Genomic DNA, 22,869 nt, shown 5'->3' with positions numbered 1-22,869 from the left:
AAGCTGAAGCAGGCTCCAGGCTCCCAGCCTTCAGCACAGAGCCCGACGCGGGGTTCGAACTCACAAACCGTGAGAACATGACCCGAGCGAAGTCAGACACTTAACTGACTGAGCCACCCAGGCGCCCCGTCTCCTGACAGTTTTTAAAATGTGATCTTTTCTAGTTGGGGGTATATCCTGTTCTCGTGGGGTAAGCTTTGTCAATTCAGCCTGAAGACCTGAGAAACAGAGAGCCCAGAAGAGCTTTCCCGCCTCGGTGGTGAGACAATGCTGTAATCAATAGGGGCTTCTGCTCTTGGAGGTTTTTCTATTGTTTTCCCTGAGCTGATTACTCACTCCCTCAGGCTGTCTCCCTCCAATTTGGGGGGAGTGGGGGGTGGGGTGGGAGTGGGCGTGGGTCATTTGGAAGAACACACATAATTATATTAAATAGCTTACTTTCTCTCTTATCAGGCCACATCCAGATTTCCTGCTCTATTTTTTGGCCACCACTTAACCTCTTGTTCGGTTGTCACTAAATTTTTGCTATTAAAAAAATTATTGCGTATTTACTGTGGATGTCAGAGGGAGTGATTCGGTGACATGGCTCCTTTGCAGAGGCTGCCGATTATACACCGATATCCTTAACCCTTAAATAATAAATAACAGAAGCCACCAGTTCTAGGTGGGCGCTTGGCCATCCAGCTGAAAGCTACATGACCCAGCTTCCCTTGTACCTGGGTGTGGCCATGTGACTGAATTCCGACCAATGGGGTGTGAGCAAAAGTGATTATGCCCTTTCCGGGTCATGCCCTTAAAAGGAATGAGTGTGCCCTCCCCTTCCCCTTTCCCCTTCTCACTGGCCAGTATGCAAACATGATGGCAGGAGCTGGAGCGGGCACTTTGAAACCCAGAGACAGAGAGTGATATATCGCGAATGGCAGAGATACTCTACCAGCTCAGGACAGCCTGTCTGTGGACTACTGTGTAAGAGGAAATCAAATTCTATTTTAAGTCACTATATTTTGAGGTCTTTTGAGTGCCTGGACTATAAGTAATACAGGTTCGTGCCATTACCTTTATCCAGGACCCTGTGTGCTTCCTAGTTATTTGTACTTATTTGTGTTTTCTTATTCAAATTGTATGTTTTATGCCTTCCTTTTCTAAAAAAGTAAACCGTTAGCTAGTGGTCTAATTTTTTTTTTTTTTTTCTCAAAGAACCAGCTTATGGATTTATTTATTCAGGTGTGCGTAGTAGTTTGTTTTTTTTTGTTTTGTTTTTTTTTTTTTCAACGTTTATTTATTTTTGGGACAGAGAGAGACAGAGCATGAACGGGCGAGGGGCAGAGAGAGAGGGAGACACAGAATCGGAAACAGGCTCCAGGCTCCGAGCCATCAGCCCAGAGCCCGACGCGGGGCTCGAACTCACGGACTGTGAGATCGTGACCTGGTTGAAGTCGGACGCTCAACCGACTGCGCCACCCAGGCACCCCGGGTATGCGTAGTAGTTTAATATTATTTTGACTTCCTTTACACTTGAACGAATGTCATTCGATTTAAATCTGTGGAATTCTTGGGTCCCATCCTTTCTCCTCAACATCCTTTTACTTCGTTCCGTTGCCTTATGGCATCTAAGGAGGCTGAAGTCTAAAGCCAGTCTCATTTTATTCCCCTTGGTAGAATGTCTGCTTCTTCTATGCAGATATTTGTAGCAGGAGGCTTTTGTTTTGCCTAAATTTAGGAACTTCACAAGGGCTATGTTGGTCTCAATGGTTTCTTTGTTCAGTTTACCTGGAATATAGTAAATCCCATCTGTTTGCCAAATTGTTTTTTGTTTGTTTGTTTGTTTGTTTCAGAAATGGCTTTTTCTTTTATGGTTTTGACTACTTTTTCAGTTCCATTCGTTCCCTCTTCATCAGGGAATCTAGCTGTATGTTGGATCGACATAAATGTCTTACATAACTATCGTTTTCTTTCCATTTCCTTGTTGCTTGCCCTTCTTTATCGGGCTCTGTGTGAAAGTCTCAGGCCTGTTATCCACGTCACTGACTTGGTTTGCTGTCATGTCCCCTCCATTTCTTGTGGCTTCTAATGTGACTGTCAGACACTGAGGGGGTTTTTCTTCTGTTTTCCCCTTAACTCATCGAATCCTGTCTTCATCTCATTTTGGCATCTGATTTTGTTTGTTTGTTTGTTTGTTTGTTTGTTTGTTTCATAGGGACTATACAGTTCCTTGAGAGTACAGAAATGATTCTCGTCAAAAGCTTTATTCTGTTTCTTGGAATCGTTTTTCTCCTGATACCTATTCCTCCAATGTATTTTCCTGTGGACATTCTTTGGGAAAGAAGACTAATATCGTACATAGATCCCATGGTAGCTTGTCATTAAGAAATAGTGACTATTTTAATAAAAAAAAAAACAGTTTTACCTGAATCCATCAGCCCTTTAGATGTAAACTCTATTTCACAGAAAAGATAGTAACTAGAAAAGCAAACTAAACACAAGGAAGTAACCAGACAAATCAAGAAGGTGGGATTTTCTGTAGGACAACTGCCTCGATTGTTTGGGAGGAGTCCTAAAAAAGAGAATGTCTAGATTACACTAAACTTAAGGGGGATGTGTGGTCCTGGATTCAATGCTGATTTTGATAAATCAGGCATAAGAATAATTGGAGTTAAATGGAGGAGTTTTAATATGGCCTAGAAATTAGAGGAGATGAGATAAAAGGATAGTGAAACACAAAGGCAGAAAGTGTTGGCTAAATGATACAGGTTATAAAAAAGTCATAAAACCATTTTCAGAGTACAATCTCTCTCTCTCTCTCTCTCTCTCTCTCTCTCTCTCTCACACACACACACACACACACATACACACACACGCACGCACACAGACACCCAAGGTTGTTGCAGTGATGTTCTCTGGGAAGTAAGAAAATGCTGTTTGTTTTTTAAACTTGTCTCTGTTTTCTGATGTTCTACAAGCACATGTGCTGCTTATGTAATAGTTTTCTTTTTAAAATAGTGACACAAATTTAAACGGGACAGATTTACCATGAAGATAATAAAGCTTACACTTCAGGACCCTTTGTTCACATGGAAACTTCTGAGGCCCTAGGAGGGCTCTGAGCAGTTTGTGTCATACTTTTGTGGGGACTTTTTATTTTGTCTTTTATGTTTTAGAAATGTTTTACTGTGGGAAATATACATGAAACTTACCATTTTAGGTGTAGGGTTCAGTGGCATTACGTACATCCCCACTGTTTGTACAGCCATCACCACCATCCGTCTCCAGAACTTTGTCATCTTCCCAAATTCTGTACCCATTAAACAGTAACTCCCTATTGTCCTGTCCCTCCAGTATTTTTATTTTTAAGTGTCTCCAAAATTATATAATCTTTAAGCTCCACAGAACCCAGGTCCAGCCCCAAATGACCACCAGATATCCTGGTCACTCCTGAGCAAGCTTTGAAATGATACATGACATGACCAAGTGGTTTTAGCCTCAAGACAAAGGACTATCAACATTGGCAAGAAGACTCTCACCAAAATGCTCATTACCAAAGGTGCCCAAAGCAGCAATTGTGGCAGCATTGACACCCCTGCATACACAGGAAGACAAGAGCCATGAGCTTCTCATGTTCTTGGGATATATATTTATACAACGTTCCTCCCTAGAAGCGACAAGTTTGTCATTCCTAAGATCCTAACTTCCTGCGAATTAACCCTATCGTCTTCATTGCTTAGAATTAGTGGTAAAGAGTACCATTATGTCCTGTAAAATTGGTCCAGAAGAGTAGATAGGAGTTTTATATAGTTGTATCAGCAAGTTTTAAGCCCAGCTCAATGTGACAGAACACCCAAATTTATTTCTCTCATCCATAAGGAAGTCTGGAGGTACGCAGTCCAGGACTGGTATGGCAGTTTTATGATCATCAAGGAATTGGAGCCCTTTTATATTGCTGTGCTACCGTCCTTACAATGCCACTTCATGGCCCAATGGGGCTGCCAAGCTCTAACCATCAAGTCTGTATTCCAGCCAGGAGTAACAACATAAGGAGTGAAAAGAGCACTCCCCTTCCTACAAGGTTTCCTCATAGCAGTTGAACCTTGGGCTCACATCTCTGTCACCAGAACATAATCACATGGCCTTACCTAGCTGTAAAGGAGACCAGGAAATGTAATTTTTATTCCAGATATGTGCCCAACTAAAAATCAAGTGTTCCATTAATAAAGAAATGGAGAGAATGGGTACTGGGAAAGGCAACTAAGCATCTTCCAAATGGATTTTAAAAAGTTTCAGTGTGCTACTTTGGAGGGTTCAATAGGGGCAAATAGGAAAAGTAGACATCTTTTTTTTTTTTTTTTTAACGTTTCTCTATTTTGAGAGAGAGAGTGCATGTGGAAGGGGCGGGGGGTGGGGGGAGAGAGAATCCCAAGCAGGCTCCACACTGCCAGCATGGAGCCTGATGTGGGGCTCGAACTCACGAACTGTGAGATCACCACCTGAGCTAAAACCAAGAGTCAGACGCTCAATCGACTGAGCCACCCTGGCGCCCCTGGAAGGGTAGACATCTTAAAGACATTTTATCATTGCTTGGCACTTTGTTTAGAGCCGAAAGCTCACTTTCTCACAATTAGCTTTCTAGGCTGGGTCCTAAAGTCTCTTCCACATACCACGGAAGTGGACTCAACAGGCTTGTACAGAAAAGAGAAAAAGTCATCTTCCCAGCTGAAGGGGACTTTTGGATGTCTCAATGGCCAAATATATCCAAGCCGTGTATCTAGGCCAATAAGCTTTACTGTTGTGGGTAAGCTTTAACTTATATCGGTGTGTTAATTGCCATCCCATTTGTATTGTGTGTTGTTCCTAGGGAAATGTAAACCACAGGATGGGGTCTCTTGGCCCCATCCTTACAGAATGTTCCATGGAGGACAATTTCCCCACATGATAAGCAAAAGAAAATGAGGAACGTGAATACGGAAGTTGCTTTACCAACCTAGGTGCTGTTTCAGGTGCTTGAACAGGTGCATAATAGAAGTGACCAGGTGAGGGGCTGATGGAATCAGATCAGGAAAGCCTCATGACCTTTCAGCCATCTCTCAGACTTGACAATGAATACAAAAATAAATCGCTCTTCCTGTACGTCACATATATTGGTTGTCAAATTGTTTTTCTTTTTTAAAAACTTTTTTTTTTTAAGTTTATTTTTGAGAGAGAGCAAGCATGAGCAGGGAGAGAGGGAGCACAGAATATGAGGCAGGCTCCATCGAGGCTCCGAGCTGTCAGCACAGAGCCCAACGTGGGGCTCAAACTCACAAACTGTGAGATCATGACCTGAGCCGAAGTCGGACGCTTAACCGACTGAGCCACCCAGGCGCCCCATCAAATTGCTTTTCTAAATTGATCATATTTGATTTTGATGGATAATACATCATTTAGTAAATTCTGGAACTTTGTCCAAATTAGAATACAATTTCTCCCTGAAGTGGACTTGCACAATGGTCAGCCTGCTGGGTTCTTTGCCCTTGACCTAGCCACCGCAGGATATGGGCTCTCGCACCTTCTGTCTCCAGGATGAGGAACGCTGTCACTCTCCGAGAAGGGAATGGCTTGTTGATTCAGCAGAAACGCCCATCCCAGCTCTATTCTTCTCAGCTGGCACCCTCACAAAGCCAGCCTCTGGGTAAGACACTGATTACTTTACTTCTTCAGTTTTACCTCCTAAGGAAAATAAGGCCTGTAGAAGTAACCACCCAGCCGTAGCAGGGCACGGAGCCCAGCAATTCCTTCTAAAACGCAACAGGCTCCTGCAGATAAACCAGGGCATGTGTGCTCCCGCATCGTGCAATGCTCTGAAGGGCTGGGTTTTAAATTTTTTTTTTTTTTAACGTTTATTTATTTTTGAGACAGAGAGAGGCAGAGCATGAACGGGGGAGGGGCAGAGAGAGAGGGAGACACAGAATCTGAAACAGGCTCCAGGCTCTGAGCGGTCAGCACAGAGCCCGACGCGGGGCTCGAACTCACGGACCACGAGATCATGACCTGAGCCGAAGTCGGACGCTTAACCGACTGAGCCACCCAGGTGAAGGGCTGGGTTTTAAATAGACACCGGCCCTTAAAACTGATTGCGGCAGGTTGCATTAGGAGTAAGAGAGGGTTGACAGGCAGGGAGGAAAATGCCCTCCCAACGGCCTTCCTTCCTTCCTTGCTTTCTACCTGGCTCACCACTTGCTCAGCAAGTCCTGGGGGCACTATGTCCCCGGTTCCGACAGGGGCTGGGGGGCGTGAGGGCATAAACAAGCCGCGAAAGCGCTCTGGAGGAAAAGGGAGGCTCCTCTGCGTTTCCCTTTCCTGCAGGCCTGCCCTGGTTTTTTCATGATGTCATCCATTCATCATTGTGAGCTGATTGGCGGTCCCAGGCCTTGGCCAGCTGCCCAAGGCCAGGAGGGAAGAGAGAGTTACCAGGACAAACTTGCGGTAGGCCCCTGAGCATGTGCGGAAATGTTGTCATCAGTTCCACAGAGAAAGACTCCGTGGAAATCAAAGAAGACAGTACAAGTCACGAGATCCTATCCAATCTTCCCCTCCCTGAGTGTCGGGGAAGAAGTCAGGGGCCTCTTGCCTGTGGATGGGGAGCCAAACCCTGGAGTGGGCCTGGGTGTGGAGGAGGGATTGCTCTGCCAGATGGTTCACTCTCCAGAATTCAACCTATTTCCTGACTCAGTGGTGTTTGAAAGCAACTTTGTCCAGGTACTCTTGGGTCGTGCAGAATGGCACTCCCTGATTCTTCTAGACGTGTTCCCAAGGTGTGACTGGGAGAGTCTGTCCCTGGGACTGGCGTGGAGTGAGAACGGAGGTAAGGAGAAGTCAGTGGGCCTGGAACGCATCTGACCCTGACGTTGCAGAGCCCCAGACAAGGCTTCTTCTGGAGACGCTTGTCATCGTGGGGACAGAGGTCAGGTGTTCTCTGCTCTGAGTAGAGGATCTGGTATCCGAATCCCTCAATTTGCTTCCTCCTCCAGGCTGTCAGCCCAAAGGCAAGAACAAAGAGGCAATGAAATGAGCTGCCCTTTGAGGGTTTGTGACAGAAATGCTGACTGGTGAAAGAACAGCAGCTGGGCACCTGGAGAGACCAGGGCTCAGAATCTGCTCTCTCATCAGGAGGTGTCATTGTAGCAAGTGACCGGCACAACCTGAATCCCAGTTTCCTGTCTTGTAAAAGGGGTTGGACCAACCTGGTTATTACACGCAAACACAGGAAGCAAAGGCCTAAGTACGAGGGCACTCGGTGCATTTTTGTTTCCTTGCCTGGGTTCTCCTCAGGCCAGCTGGATCCCAGAATAAACAGACCTTGGGATTGCACGGGACCTTACGGTTCAGGGAAAGGAGATTATAGAGCCCCTCAAAAAAGGGCCTATAGACAAACCTGTCTAAGAAAATCCAGGAAACTGTGGGGGAGGGGTCACAGAAATGTCACACATGTCCAGGAACTCCGGGATTATGGTTCTTATAGGCGTTTAACCAATATAGGTTAAAACAGTGGTTTCAGCAAACATTGATTTTGCACCCACCCCCCCCCCCACCAGGGGGCATTTGGTAACATCTGGAGATATTTTTGATGGTCACAACTCGGGTGGGGAAGGGATCGCTGCTGGCCTCTAGTAGGTAGAGGCCGAGGATGCTGCTAAACATCCCCAGAGCACAGGAGACCCCTCTCCCCCAAACAAAGAATTATCCAGCCCGAAGTGCATAGTGCCAGGGTTGGGAAACCCTCAGCTAAAATACACTGCTCCTTCTGCCAAACGCTCAGGGCTGTGCCCACGGGACTGCTTTGCAGGTCAAAAAGGGCAGGAACTGGATAGACATCTACAAAGCCTCCAACACCATGGCCGTTGGGGTGACCTCCTCCGTGCCCTGCCTGCCCCTTCCCAATATCCTCCTCATGGCTAGTGTCAAATGGCACCAGGGACAGAGCCAGACATGGAACAGACCATCTAAAGCCCCAAACATCATCCTGAAGAGGTAAGCAACACAGAGGGGAACAGAAGAGGAGTAGGGCGAGGGGCAGACCCAGAGCGGGAGGCTGCTTTGGGACTCAACTCAAGACGGGGAGAAGCTGAGAAGTCATTGGCAGTGACGTTAATTTTTTAGGCGATGGTAGCCCAAGCCCGGGTGCACTGCGAGCATCAAGGCTAAGGGGTGGGGGGCAAAGGGAAGTGTTCTGTGGCCGGTAATGAGAAGCGAGTCAACAGCCCACTTCCCTTCTTGCTGCACTCACCGCGCTGAATTCATAGGAAATCTCTCCGCCTTGGGCCGAGTGGCAAGGAAGCACTGAGGTCCAGCAAATGGAGCACCGTTTGGGAGAACACGGGTTCTAGTCTTTGGTATCCAACTGACTCCAATAATTTTTGAGTCACAAGTTATTTGCTGCCTCTCAATGTTCCTTCTAGTAAAATGAGCAGAACCAAGTCTCACTTAGAACCGTAACATACAGGGACATCGCACCCCTCTGGGATGAAAAAGGTCTACGTGATGTTTGACTCGGTGACAAACCTCGCCTTTATGTTCTGCGTGGGGCGATAGCCAGTCCCCTGAACTTTAGCCCCATTGCGAAGAGTAGTTGAAGCATTAGGGTCGATGAATGTGCCAACTCTGTGGCAGAGGAGGGAAGTCCCCTGCATGCTGTCGAGGAGGAAACTAAAAACCCTCTGACCCCAGCCACCTTACTCCAGGGCTGTCTCTCTCAAGCAGGACCCCAGGGAACACCGGCGTGAGAATCACGGCAGATTTCAGGGCCACACCCCAGACCTGCTGAATCTGAGTTTCGGGGGCTATCTTCAGGCGTCTTCATTTTAATCAAGCTCCCCAGCTTGATCTCTCCAAAGTGCAGCTGATCTCTCCAAAGTGGGAGCACCACTGTGCCAAGCCCTCTCTCTCCTACCCCCCAAAGCCTCAGTCCTGTGGGAGACGCTCCTCATTTTAACGAAGAGAGGGTTGGATCAGAAGCAATAGGGGTCGCCCATGTGTGTCTTCCCTTGTGGCTTCAGGATACTCCCCCTGAAGTTTGTGGAGCTCCAGGTCTGTGACCGGCTTCAACGCATCCTGCGGTTGAGGACAGTCACTGAGAAGATCTACTACCTAAGGCTCCACCCTGACCATCCAGAGACTGTCTTCCGCTTCTGGATCCGACTGGTTCAGATTCTGCAGAAGGGCCTGTCCATCACCACCAAAGACCCTAGGATTCTTGTCACTCACTGTCTGGTACCCAAGAACAGCTGCAGCCCCTCGGGAGACTCGAACGTAAGTGGGCACCAGAGCTGGCCTGTGGAGTTTAGGTGAGCTGGTATGTGAGGGTGATCCCTGCCTTAGGCCTTTGCTAATCAGCTTTATTGAGGTAGAGTCTACAGTCATGAAACCCAGCATTTTAAGGGTATAATCCGACACCTCTCAGCAACTGTATAGAGTTGTGCCCCCTACACTGCAATCCAGTTTTAGAATACTTCATCACCCTAAAAATTTCCTTGCTCCCATTTGCAGTCATTCACGTGTTCCCATTTCCTGCCCTAGGCAGCCATTGACCGGTATTCAGTCTCTATAAATTCATAGTTCTTGGACATTTCATATATATGGAACCCTACACTCTAGAGTCTTTTGTGTCTGGCTTCTTTCACTTAGCGTGATGTTTTTCAGGCCCATCTGCGTTGTAGCATGAGGCCAACTCTGGCAGAGTCAGACTATCAGTATTTTCACTGCTGAATTGCATCCCATGGTACAGATAGATTGTATGTCCATTCATCAGTGGGTAGACATGAGGATTTTGTCCAGATTTTGACTATTATGAATGATGCCGATATGAACATTTGTGTCAAAGCGTTTGCGTAGACGTGTGTTTGATGTGTCTGGGATACATTCCGAGGAATACAATAGCTGGGTCATATATTTATGTGACTTAAAAGTAAGTTTCTATTTAACTTTTTTTTTTAAATTTTTTTTTCAACGTTTATTTATTTTTGGGACAGAGAGAGACAGAGCATGAACGGGGGAGGGGCAGAGAGAGAGAGACACAGAATCGGAAACAGGCTCCAGGCTCTGAGCCATCAGCCCAGAGCCTGACGCGGGGCTCGAACTCACAGACCACGAGATCGTGACCTGGCTGAAGTGGACGCTTAACCGACTGCGCCACCCAGGCGCCCCTCTATTTAACTTTTTAAAAAACTGACGAACTGTTTTTCAAAATGGCTGCACCATTTTACATTCCCATCAGCGATGCATGAAAGTCTCAATTTCTCCGCATCCTCACCGACATTGGTGTTATCTAAGTTTTTTAGTAAGGCCATTCTAGTGGATGTATGGTGGTTTTCATTTGGGTTTCCTGAATAGCTAATGATCTTGAGAGAGTTTCTCATGGGCTTTTTAGTTATTTATGTATCTTCTTTGGTGAAATGTCTATTCAAGTCTTTTGCCCATTTTTAAATTGTGTTTTGTCTTCTTATTGAGTCGTTAGAGTTCTTTGTGTATTCTAGATATAAATCCTTTATCAGACATATGTCTTGTAAATATTTTCTCCCAGTCTGTAAATTTCTTTTTCGTTTTCTTAACGGTGTCCTTTGTGTAGCAGAAGTGTTTAACTTTGATGAACTTCAATTTATCAATTTTTTCTTTTATGGATCAGGCTTTTGATGTTGTAGCTAAGACTTTTTTGTTCAGCCCAAAGTCACAAAGATTTAATCTATGGTAAGAAATATTTACTAAAGGTACTACAGTAATAGCTCAGTCACTTGCAATCATATGTTGCTGTTTTAATGTGTATCCATTTTCGAGAGACAGAGCACGAGCTGAGGAGGGGCAAAGAGAGAGGGGAATAGAGGATCTGAAGCAGGCTCCACACTGAAAGCAGAGAGCCTGACACAGGCTCAAACTCATGAACCAGGAGATCATAACCTGAGCCAAAGTCGGACACTTAACTGAGCCACCCAAGTGCCCCTAATCTATCTTTACTTATAGAGGTTTTATAGATATAGCTCTTCTATTTAGGTCTATAACCTATTTTGAATTACTATTTCTGTATGGTGTGAGGTAAGAATCTAAGTACTTTTTTTTTTTTTTTTTTTTTACATGTGGATACACAATTGTCCCAGCACCATTTGTTGAAAACACTATCCTTTCTCCATTGAATTGTCCCGGCAGCATTCTTGAAAATAAATTGACCATAAATTTAAGGATTTACCTCTGGGTCCTTAATTGAGAGTTCTACTGATCTGTTTGCTTATTCTTAGGCCAATACCACATTGTCTTGATTAATATAACTTTATACTACATTTTGAAATTGGGTGATGTACATTTCCCAAATTTTTTTCTCTTCCAAATTATTTGGGCTATTCTAGATCTTTTGCATTTCCATATAAATTTTAGGATCAGCTTGTCAATTTCTGCAAAACAGCCTGCAGAATTTTTACAAGAGCATGTTGAATTTACATATTAACTTGGAGCCAATTACCATCTTATCGATATTGAGCCTTCCAGTACATGAATATGAAATGTCTTTCCATTTATTTTGATCTTCTTTAATTTCTCTTAATGTTTTTGTACCTTTCAGTTACATGTTTGCATCCTTCATTGATAGTATACAAATATACAATTGATTTTTGTGTAACCTGCTATTAGATATAGCAGGTTTTATGGATTCCTTGGGATTTTCTACACACACATATACACACACATACACACACATGTCATTTGCAGGCAAAGACAGTTTTACCTCATTTCTAGTCAGAATCCATTGGTTCATTGCCTTACCCGGAATCTTCAGTGCAATGTTTGTTAGAAGTGGCAAAAGTAGGGGCACCTGGGTACCTCAGTCAGTTAAGCATCTGACTCTTGATCTCAACTCAGGCCTTGATCTCAGGGTTGTGAGTGCCAGGCCTGCGTTGGGCTCCACACTGGGCTTGAAGCCTACTTGGCTTGTTCCTGATCTTAGGAAAAAAACATTCAGCCTTCCGTTAAGTATGATGCTCATTATGAGATTTTGGTTGCTGCCCTTTATCGGGTTGAGGAAGTTCCCTTCTATTCCCTGTTTATGGAGAGTTTTTACCATGAATGGGTATTGGATTATGTCAAATGCTTTTTCTGCAGCTACTGAGATGACCACGTGGTTTGTCCTTTATTCTATTAATACAGTGTCTTGCATTACTTGAGTTTTAGATGTTAGACCAACCTCATGTTCCTGCAATAAATTCCACTTGGTCATGGTGTGTATAATCCTTTCTCAGTGTTATTGGATTTGGTTTGTTAGCATCTTTTTTAAATGTTGATTTTTATTTATTTTGCGCGCGCGCGAGAGAGAGAAAGAGAGAGAGAGAGCGAGCATGAGCAGGGGAAGGGCAGATAGAGAGAATCCCAAGCAGGCTCCCCGTTGACAATGCAGAGCCCAACATGGGGCTCGATTGCTCAAGATTATGACCTGAGCCTAAATCAAGAGTCGGATGCTTAACCAACTGAGTCACCCAGGCACCCCGGTTTTTGTTAAGGATTTTTGCATCTATGTTCGTTAGCAATATTGGTCTGTAGTTTTCTTGGGACACCTTTGTGATACTCTGGCTTTGGTCTTAGGGTACTATTAGCCTCATTGAATGCTTTTGGAAGTGTTCTCTCTCTCATCTATTTTCTGAGTTTGTGAATAATTGGTATTACCACTTCTTTAAATATTTGATAGAATTCACCAGTGAAGCCACCTGGGCATTGCCCCAGGCCTTAAGATGTGACATAAGACCAATTTGAGTTGGAACATAAACTCTTTGAAGGCAGGGGTTTTTCTCTGTCTTCTTAGCACGATCCCTAGTGTGTGGCACACAGCTGACATCTAATACATACTGAATGAATGAATGAATGAACAAATGAACGTGAGCCGTACGAACAGCTAGAGTGCCTTTGGGGACATCACAGGCAGTAAGAAAGAGGGCAATTTGACCCTCGTGTAAAAAGCAGCTCAAAATGGGATTTTTCTTAGAGAAATTAATTTTTAAACCATTCATTAAATTCTTACAACAGGTATTTGATTCCCCCTACATTTAAATATAAAAACAAGTAGCAAGGGACACCTGGGTGGCTCAATTGGTTAAGTGTCCAACTTCGAATCAGGTCATGATCTCACGGTTCATGAGTTCGAGCCCCACATTGGGCTCTGTGCTGACAGCTCAGAGCCTGGAGCCTGCTTCAGATTCCATTTCTCCCTCTCTCTCTGCCCCTCCCGTGCTCATAGGCTATTCAGTAACACAAGAATAGGCTATTCAGTAACACAAGAAGGTATGTTAATAAGAATAGATTATTGGGGAGCCGGGGTGGCTCAGTTGGCTAAGCATCCCGCTTCGGCTCAGGTCACACACGATCTCACAGTTCATGAGTTCAGGCCCCGCATCCCTCTCTGCACTGACAGTGCGGAGCTTGCTTGGGATTTTCTTTTTTTTTTTTTTTTTCCACGTTTATTTCTTTATTTTTGGGACAGAGAGAGACAGAGCATGAACGGGGGAGGGGCAGAGAGAGAGGGAGACACAGAATCGGAAACAGGCTCCAGGCTCTGAGCCATCGGCCCAGAGCCCGACGCGGGGCTCGAACTCACAGACCGCGAGATCATGACCTGGCTGAAGTCGGCCGCTTAACCGACTGCGCCACCCAGGCGCCCCTGCTTGGGATTTTCTATTTCTCTCTCTTTCTCTGCCCCTCCCCTACTCTCTCTCACAAAATAAATAAACTAAAAAAAAAAAAATAGATTATATACCAAGCACTAGGTGTAAGTGATGAATCACTAAATTCTACTCCTGAAAACAATATTACACTGTGTGTGAACTAACTCGAACTTAAATAAAAATTTGAAGGAGAAAAAGATGAAAAAGATTATCTATTAAATGATGTCTAAAGTTTTCAATGACTATAGTATCCTTAAGGCACCAAAGGATATTTACAAGAATACAGGGAGTATAAACAAACAGATAACGGCCTCAGAATTGCCTCTCTGAGCAGCTGACACGGCAGCCCAGTCGAACAGTTTAAGCCCCAACACTCTCAGGTCTGGACCACGATTAGGAAAATGCAGACACCCTAAGGCGTTAACCACCTGGCTTTGTTTTTTTTTTCTCCATCTAGTTAGTACAGAAGAAACCCCAAGCCTCCCAGCCCAGCGAGAGCCTCATGCAGCTGATGGCTAAGGGGGAAAGTGAAGCACTCTCTCAGATTTTTGCCGACTTGCACCAGCCCCGCCAGTTAAGGTACGTGACTTAAACTGGGCCAGTCTGACACCCCTTCTGTAGCCCAGATGGCCTGGGCCATGAGATCCAGAAACCAAATAACTTGGGAAAGGACCAGACGGAGGAGCATGGAACGCTGCACTCAGTACCCAGGCTTTACCCTTGACTAGGGCCAACCTTTTGCCGGTTCTCTTTGCCTTATTCTCCTCCACGCAGCAAGCACTGTAGGCTTGACTCCAGGGGAGGAATGTTATAAAAAAATAAAAAGTAACTCTTCAATTATAAGAATACATTAGTAGCACAGGTGGGAAAGCAAAACCTTGTTTTGAATCCAGTTCCTAGTTCTACAGAGAAATAACTAAAACATTGTTTCAAACGTTATCTACTCATTGAGTTCACCTGGCCTCTGCTGGGATTCAGGGAGCCTCTGTGGTTGTTTTCTAAATGTATAATCTGTTCTGGAAAACTCCATGGTCTAGGCCCATCTTATCCATGCCTGAGGAAATGTCCCTGTGTTGTGCAGGTGACTTAGGATGTAGTCTTAAGATTGGTTGACGTGAGACAGGTGTTGAGGGCACTTAGATCACAGGGTACCACGAGCAGAGCGCAAAGATAACGTGGGAACCGGTGTCCTAGAGAACCGAAATCAGTTGCTAAATGTCACCAGACGAGAAAAATGACGTTTTAGAAGATTTTTGTCACAACAGGGACCAGCAACTCAGAGACACAACAGAAAAAAAAAGAGGCTTTTTTCCTGAGTGCTGGGGGTAAACCAGTAGAGTTGGAGGGAATAATCTCTTACGGTGATTAAGAGCTCATGCAGCCCTGGGCACAAGTCACTGCTCTGACCATGAGCCCTTGGGCACATTGTTTCATTTTTCTGGTCCTAAGTTTTCAGATCTGCAAAATGGAAACTATGATAGTGTCAACCTCATCCAGATATTGTAAGATTAAATGAGCTCATACGCATCAGTACTTGGCAGGGTCCTCAGCAGATTTAGAGGCAGACATAAGGAGATTCTCAATATTAACTTGTATCATTAACTTGGGCTGGAAGCTGTAAAGTATTAACACAAGAAAAAAACTTGTTAGTTGCCCACTGCTAAAGAATTTATACCGGAGGTTGTCACGCTGTGTATCATACAGAGATCTGTAGTTAAGAAATTTCTAGGTAAAATGTAGCATTGCTGAGCTGGTGACCCCTGGACTCTAATAGAGCAAGATACATTGAAACAACTTTATGACTGTCTCAAAATGTTAAATCATGGATTTTTTTTTTTTTCGCTGAAGGATAGCTTTTGTTTATATTCATGGCCGCAATTCAGTCCCATGGCCATACCCAACTACAAGGGAGCTGGGCAACGCACTCATCATTGTGCATAGAGTACATAATCATGTGCCTAATACAAAATTAGATGCTCTGTCCCCGAGGGAGAAGGGAAGAAGGGATACTAGGGGTCTATTGGCCAATTCTGGCACAGGCAGCTTTTAATATTTCCAGAAGGTCAGAGCAGTGTAGGAGCATTAGGCACTAACCAGATAAAGGGTGGAGAATGCTGTGCAGGTTAAGGGGACAAACGAGGTTTCGTCCTGAGGAAGAGACTTGGTGAGTTCGGAGAAGGAGAAGGAAGGGCCAGTGGGGAAGCAGCGGTGGCGGAAGGACCTAAGTACAAGTGGGCAGGGTCTGGGGCACCTGGGTGGCTCAGTCGGTTAAACGTCCGACTTTGGCTCAGGTCATGATCTCACAGTTCGTGGGTTTGAGTCCCACGTCGGGCTCTGGGCTGACAGCTCAGAGCCTGGAGCCTGCTTCTGATTCTGTGTCTCCCTCTCTCTCCACCCCTCCCCTGCTCACGCTCTGTCTCTCTCTGTCTCTCAAAAATAAATATATGTAAAACAAAACAAAACAAAAAAACAAGTGGGCAGGGGCCGAGCGGCGGCTGGGAAGCCATGTGAATGAATTTAGAGTTCAGTGTAATGGGAGCCTTAGCCTCATTTTAAACTGGGAAGTGATGTGATCCAATTTACATTTTGGAAAGGTCATGCTGGCTGTTCAGTGACAGTTGGTTTGAAGAGAGGGAGAGTAAGTGTGGAGAGACCAGCCAGGAAGCCAGGGCAACCTAGTCTGGCTTGTCATGTCCCAAATGGATCAGAGAGATGTGAGAAACAGGGGGAAATGACTTCCGGCTGCACTGTTATCTCAACAATTTCTTTGTGCAGGCATTTGGTTTCTTCTCTTTAATTTCCCGGGACGAGGCCCCAAGTGATGATTTTTCTCCTCGTTCAGGCAGGTTCTAGTCTGGTTGCAATTATATCAGTTTTTGCACATTGGCAACAACAAGCAACTCACAGCAAATAAAAATAAATGGCTGAGACAAAGGACCAAACAGATGGAGTCACACCCATTCCTCCTCAGCAAAATCAGCGGCATGGATTCTGCTCCCCGTCCCAGCCCCCTCCCTCCTCTCCCTTCCCTATTTTTTCTTCTGGTGCTTTAACATGCGTCGCACCCACCCAGTGTAGCCACAGCTGGCCTTTTTCATATTTATATCTGCCTCTCAAGCTTTTGCATCAAGCAAAATAGAACTAGAGACAAGATTTGAAATGAGAGTTTCATGCTCTGTTCTTTCCCTTTTGACCTTCATCTCCTTGATCCTGAAATGGCTGGAGTTCCAGGAGCAGCAAAAAGACACAGACCAAAAGGGACAGCCCAGGTAACGGAGGGCACGGGGCGCCCATTTCTTGCAGAACTTTCTGCTCCACAGGTGTAGGAATAAGTTCCCCCTCCAGCTCCCCACCCCAGCTTTCCTGAATCTCTGTCTTCCTTCTGTACCTTAGTGTGAGTTCCTCTAGGCTCTTTGGCCACCAGAGTCAAGTTGGCAGCAAATCTTACCAATTTCTTCCTTTGAAGCGTCTCTCCATATTCCTTACTTCAGTTCTACTCCCGCGGGTTCTCCCCTAGTCCACCTGGTCAGCTCATGCCTGGCCTGCCGTCATTTTCCACGAGTGCGTCCATTTCCTCATTCAGAAACACGCAGTGGGCACTTGGTAAGCGCCAAACACTGTCGAAGGCTTCCGATCACAATGAAGAAAGAGACACAGTACCCCCCTGGAAAGCGTTTACAATTTGGTGGAGTCAGATGGGTAAATCCTAAAGTCACAAAAACTCTTATATCTAGGCAACACTCAAAACTCACCCCTGGGGTCCCTCACTCCTCCCAGGAAGCTGCTCAGGAAGGCGGGGGTCTGAGCTGAGTCAGGGAGAATGAGTTCAAGCAGGGCTGGCCGAAGCGGAAGAGGCAGGGCATGCTAGGAGGAGACAGGGTCTGTGTGAGAGAGCATGACACATTCTGGAAGCAGCAGCCGGTTCCCCATGAATTTCCAGGTTCTAGTTTACCCCATGTCCACTCATTTTGGCATGCATGACCCTGCATAAACTTCCCCTCTTGCCCATCTCACCCGCTCACTTTCTCCCCCTCAAATAGAAGCCCCGTCCGTGCCTCGTCTTCTCCAGCCCAAATCTGCTCCAGTCAAGCCTTGGCTATGCTTCTCTATGCCTTATTCATCCTGTCTGCTCCACCCTAAATCCTACCTGTCCTTCCGGATAAATCTTTCCTTAGTCATAACCTCTCTTACATTATTCCCTAATTGCTACATAGGCTTAAGTCTTTTTTTTTTTTTTTTTTAACATTTAATTATTATTGAGAGACAGAGTGTGAGCATGGGAGGGGCACAGAGAGGAGCAGACACAGAATCTGAAGCAGGTTCCAGGCTCTGAGCTGTCAGCACAGAGCCCGACGCAGGGACTGAATTCACAAACTGAGATCATGACCCGAGCCGAAGTCAGACGCTTAACCGACTGCAGCCACCCAGGCGCCCCAACATAGGCTTAAGTCTTATCTCTTCAACCAACATTCATTCTTTTCATGCCTCTGAATTATTTAGCTGCCGTGGCAAGCACAGGGCTAAGAACACAATAGGGCTTCCATAAGTATCCGTGGACCACACCACTAATAAATTATCCCTCCACATTGGCTCAGAAGGCAACCGGAATGTCACAGTTAGGAATTTAGAGGAGCGTCTAGATCCCAGAGAAGCTCTACCAACTTTCGTCCAAACCGGGGATTACAACTCAAACGTCTGGAGAGTCTAGGTGTCATATAAGAAATGGTGGACTTATGGGGCACCTGGGTGGCTCAGTCGGTTAAGCGTCTGACTTCGGCTCAGGTCCTGATCCTCACAGCTCGTGAGTTCGAGCCCCGCGTTGGGCTCTGCACTGACAACTCAGAGCCTGGAGCCTGCTTCCGATTCTGTGGGTCTCTCTCTCTGCCCCTCCCCTGCTCACATCCTCTCTCTCTCTCTTTCTCTCTCAAAAATAAATAAACAGTAAAAAAAAATTTTTTTTGAGAAATGGTTGACTTATCTCTCAACTCCACTGTAAGTTAAACAACAGCTGGGCTGACACCTGGAGGTCAGCACTGAGGAGGCAATAGGACATGGCAGGGACAGTGACAATGACAAAGTGAAGGTTTCAGTGGAGCCTTTAATTGTCACCATGCTGGAACACAGATCTGGTGTTGCCAGATACCCTGAGTTTTCAAGAAAAGCCCCAAATCTGGATTTTTATGTGACCCTGCCCCTAAAAATGCTAAAGCACAGCATAGGCTGACAGTGGGTAAACTAAAGGTATCTGCAGACCAGATTCAGCCTGGAGGCTGCCAGTTCACAGCCCCTATTCTAAACGGTGAGTAGAGCTGGCCCACGTTTTCCCCAAGGCTAAGAATGCTGTCTCCCATCACGTGACAGATAATACAACGGTGATGCATTGTATTGAATGTTTTCACACTAACATTCAATCACACACCCACGCTCAAAACATACCCCATGGGATTATGGTTGAGGAAGACAGAATATTTCAGTTTCAGAGTCAGAGGATACGTGTGCCATGGGAACTACCACTCCCGAGCCGTCCCAAGGCTGTTTTCGATGAATTATCCTAGGATGTCCTCAGGACCCTTCTCTTTCCTTGAAACTGAAGAACCGTCTTTCCTCCGTGGGCCAGGTAGCATACCCTTTGAGTTTGGAAGGATAGTCACACTTCAGCCTCCTGGAACTTCTGGATGAAAAGAAGGAGAGAGCTACATTGGGAAAAACCAGCGTCCCAAAGCTTACCTGTGTGGCTGAACCTTTCAACTCCCCATCGGTGTGGGTGGTGGGGCGTATTGCGGGGCTTCCCAAGCTATAACGTGCAAATAGTCCCCGGGGAATCTTGTTAAAAATGCAGCTTCCGAGTCAGTAGATCCGGGTGGGCCCGAGACTGTGCATGCTCCCGGGTGATGGCAAAGCTGCTGGGCTGCAAGCCACCCTTTGAGTGGCTAAAGCCAAGTGGACCAACAACAGGCTCTGGCCTAAGGCCATCTGGGTTCCAGGCCGTTGCCAGTTCAGCTAGCTGAATCTCCTGGGGGAAATTCACTCAATGGTCCTCTCCAAGCCACATGGGTTCTCTCCTTTTACTGGCACTGCCTTGTTCAAACGGTAGGATGGTTAAAACATGGGCTCTGTTGCCTAGCTTTGAATTCTGGCTTTGAATTCTGGATCTGACTCCTCATTTCATGACCATAGGTAAGCAAGTTAACCTCGCTGGGCCTCAGATTCCTAGGAAAATGGAGACTAGAGCAGCACTGACCTCTCGGGGTTGTTGTGAAGATTAAAAGAGCATTAATACATGGGATTGTTTGGAACCATATCTGGCCCATAATAAGCATCCTACACGTGTTGGCCATAACCCGTGAGACTGCTCTGTGAATTAAAGTACAAACAAATGCATTCCCTTTTTAACCTAGAGAAAGATACTCCCAGTGAAGACAGCATCCCTTGTACCCGAGACCTCAGCTGGAGGGACTCGTTCACTTATGGAGAGTGGGAAAGAGAGAACCCCTCGGGTCCACAGCCCCTTTCACTCCTCAGCACCCTGGCAGCCTCCACGGGGCCACAGCTGTCCCCACTCATAGGTAAGGTGATGGGATTAATCTGACCGCCTTTGTGGGACAGGCCTGGGGTTCCACCTCAGGCCCGGGGTCAGGTACTAGGATCCTGGGGGTGATTCCAGGAGGCCGTGAGGGGGAGTGGGGGTGCCAGCCAAAGGCAAGTTCACCATCTTTGTTTCCGCCCTGTTCTCTACCTCCAACTGGGCTGAGCGGAAACCCTAAATGTGGCAGTTGCAAAGCCCGCAGAGGCCCCTGGGAATTCCTGCAAGTGGCCCTGAAGGGACAGAGACCAGGACATCACAGTTGTGGCTAGCCCTGCTTTCTCCCCCGCTGTGCGGGGGAGTGCCTCTGGGGCTCTTCCCCTGAGGGAGTGGGAAGCTGGCTCTCCCTTTGCCTTTCCAGAGCTCTCAGGGAGCCCCAACCTTCTGCAGAGAGTGAGAAGGAGCAAGGCCAAAACGGGTGGGGTGGAGATGATACTTCTCTGGAGCCCAGCTCTTATCTTTCCATGTTCCAAGGCTCGTCCATCCATCCATATATTCATTTGGCAAATATTCGTTAAGTACTTCCCATGTGTCTCTGCTTGACCAGAGATGATCCCCAAAGAAGGGAGGAGTGGTTTGGGTTTTCTCAAGTCAAATATTATTAATAAAGCACTAACTCTTACAAGTACTTGTTATTAATAGTTGACAATTTAAAAAATAGCGTATCTACATGCCCATAGAAGAGCTTTTTAGGCAAGCTATTGCTCATGGGACATCTTTCTCTCCTACACTAACAGGAAATTGTATTTGAACCACCCTTTCATTCTGGGGAGAATCTATGCAGCCCTCACCAATGCCACTCTGCAGCCTTCAGCTTTCTGAGGGACTCTATCTGGATGTGGAGGAGGAGAAAGCTGCAACTAAGGAAACACTAGAATCATCTCACGCTGATAGCATAGCCTTTCCTTGGAGAACCACTTGCGAGCACGGCTCCGGGTGAGAAGCATTATTCCTGCATCGTTCTAGTATGTAATTCCACGTACTCGGGGTCCGCACCGCCACCTGTCACCACACCTAGCCTCCATCCCACCACCAGAGTGAGCCCAAGAAGACATGCTCTCAGAAGGGCCAGGGCCCAGAGGTGGAGAGAAGGAAGGAAAGGGAAGCAGGACCGGAGGAGACGTGGAAGAGACCAAAGCGGAGGCGAAGAGAGGAGGTGGAGGGAGGAAGTCCGAGAAGAGGGGAGATCTCGCGGCGAGGCGGTAACAGAAGGAAACAGAGGGACCTGAAAAAGAAGCTGAGAGGATAAGAGAAGAAACACACCACTGAGAGATGCCTCACCAAGCTTCTATTTATCTAATTTAAAACTTGAAAGTAAGGCCATAAACCAAAAGAGAAATGTCTTTTCTTCTCTGTCCAGATTACTCGGGGTAAATAGGAAGGGCCAGAAACTCATTCCAGCCAAGAGCCTCTCCTTAAGTTTCCTTTTTTGCCAGTTTTTGTTGTTGTTGTTGGTGGTGGTGGTCATCATCGTCGTCGTTGTCCCTCTTTTCTGATTCAAGCTTTGCACCTCCTTCCTTAGGACTTGCTAGCCTAGCCTTGGCGATTCAAGTGAAGGTTTGGGGTTGAGACTGCCAGTGTAAGTGTGTGAGGTGGGGGGAATTTCTCTTTTTGTGGTCAAACTTTCTAAGTTTGCTGTTGTGCCTCAGTCCTACTAGCACTGGCTCAATTTCTTTTGCATATGACACCCCCATGAAACGTCGACATACCTCGTTCGTGCTTATTAAACTAGCGATTCCGCGGAGAGGAGGTACAGCCTCAAAGCATGGGGAAGTCAGAGGTTCCAGGGTCAAAGCAAAGGCAAAGTCAGAGGTTCACAAATTATAGGTCAAGGGAGACACAAAGGAGTGTCTGTCAGCTGGCCGATGGACTGGCCTCTTTGTTTAAAATGTACAATATTTCATATTCAGTAAAAAACAGACTATGGGCGTTTCCAAAAAGCTGCCCAGACTTCCAAGTGGAAAACTTTTTTCAGGTGTCTTGCTTTGTTTTAAGATATTCTAGGAAGGTCTTTTCCTTCACTGGAGTAATTTTCAGATTGAAATGGTCGGAGGGCTAAAAAGTCAGTTCCTGGATCACCACCGCTCTTTCCAATTGTTTTGTCCTAATTCTTGGTGATTTCAATATCCACCTAGATGATTCCCCCCATGCCCTGGTCACTGTTCCTTGAGCTTCTGCCCAGTAATCCTGCCCATTACTCTCATTGGCCACTGACTCCCATGATTCTATCCTGGAGTCTCTCATTAATAACTGCACCCCTCCCCCATTACTCCCACTCTCCACCTCCACTGCCTCCCCTCTTTCCCTGAGTCCAATAATCCTTCCACCCACCACAATCTTCTGCTCCTTCTGGGTTTCCACGGTTCCTCACCCTCCTCGTGTCCTCATTTCCCTCCCCTCCAGCCTAGATTCCATATTCCATATTCAGCATGCACCCTCAACACCTTGTGTCTCTTCCACTTTATTTCATTCACTTGGCTAAGTCCAGTTCTGCCCACTCCATGCTCCCATCATGCTGCAAAACTTGCTTGGAGAAAACCATGGGACATACCCACCAGTCTTACCTCCAAGTCGTCATCTCAAGTCTCAGGAGGGTCCTTAATGTTGCCCAGAGGTCATACTATG

At 46.2% G+C, this 22,869-nt stretch overlaps 1 protein-coding gene across 5 annotated transcripts; it reads left to right on the top strand.

The window, feature by feature from the left end:
- Positions 1-767: 767 nt before the first annotated feature.
- GARIN1B (golgi associated RAB2 interactor 1B) lies at positions 768-21,587 on the top strand. Of its 5 annotated transcripts, none has more exons than XM_086690821.1 (8): positions 5,209-5,662; positions 6,337-6,729; positions 7,817-8,001; positions 9,027-9,279; positions 14,119-14,240; positions 16,887-16,930; positions 20,060-20,227; positions 20,982-21,587. In XM_086690821.1, exons 2-8 carry the CDS (start codon positions 6,481-6,483, stop codon positions 20,993-20,995), a joined length of 1,035 nt encoding a protein of 344 aa, XP_086546947.1. In that variant the 5' UTR covers positions 5,209-5,662; positions 6,337-6,480; the 3' UTR covers positions 20,996-21,587. The 5 variants fall into 5 exon arrangements, with proteins under 5 accessions (XP_086546975.1, XP_086546961.1, XP_086546947.1 ...); XM_086690825.1 differs by having other exon boundaries at positions 5,214-5,662; positions 16,893-16,930; XM_086690849.1 differs by lacking the exons at positions 5,209-5,662; positions 6,337-6,729 and adding an exon at positions 768-966.
- The last annotated feature ends 1,282 nt before the right edge of the window (positions 21,588-22,869 follow it).

The sequence above is a fragment of the Puma concolor genome, chromosome A2, assembly GCF_028749965.1.
Source record: "Puma concolor isolate L17-30 chromosome A2, mPumCon1.1.hap2, whole genome shotgun sequence".
NCBI classification, from domain to species: Eukaryota; Metazoa; Chordata; class Mammalia; order Carnivora; family Felidae; genus Puma; species Puma concolor.
The sequence above is the reverse complement of the archived record's forward strand: the minus strand, read 5'-3'. Positions and strand labels throughout refer to the sequence as shown.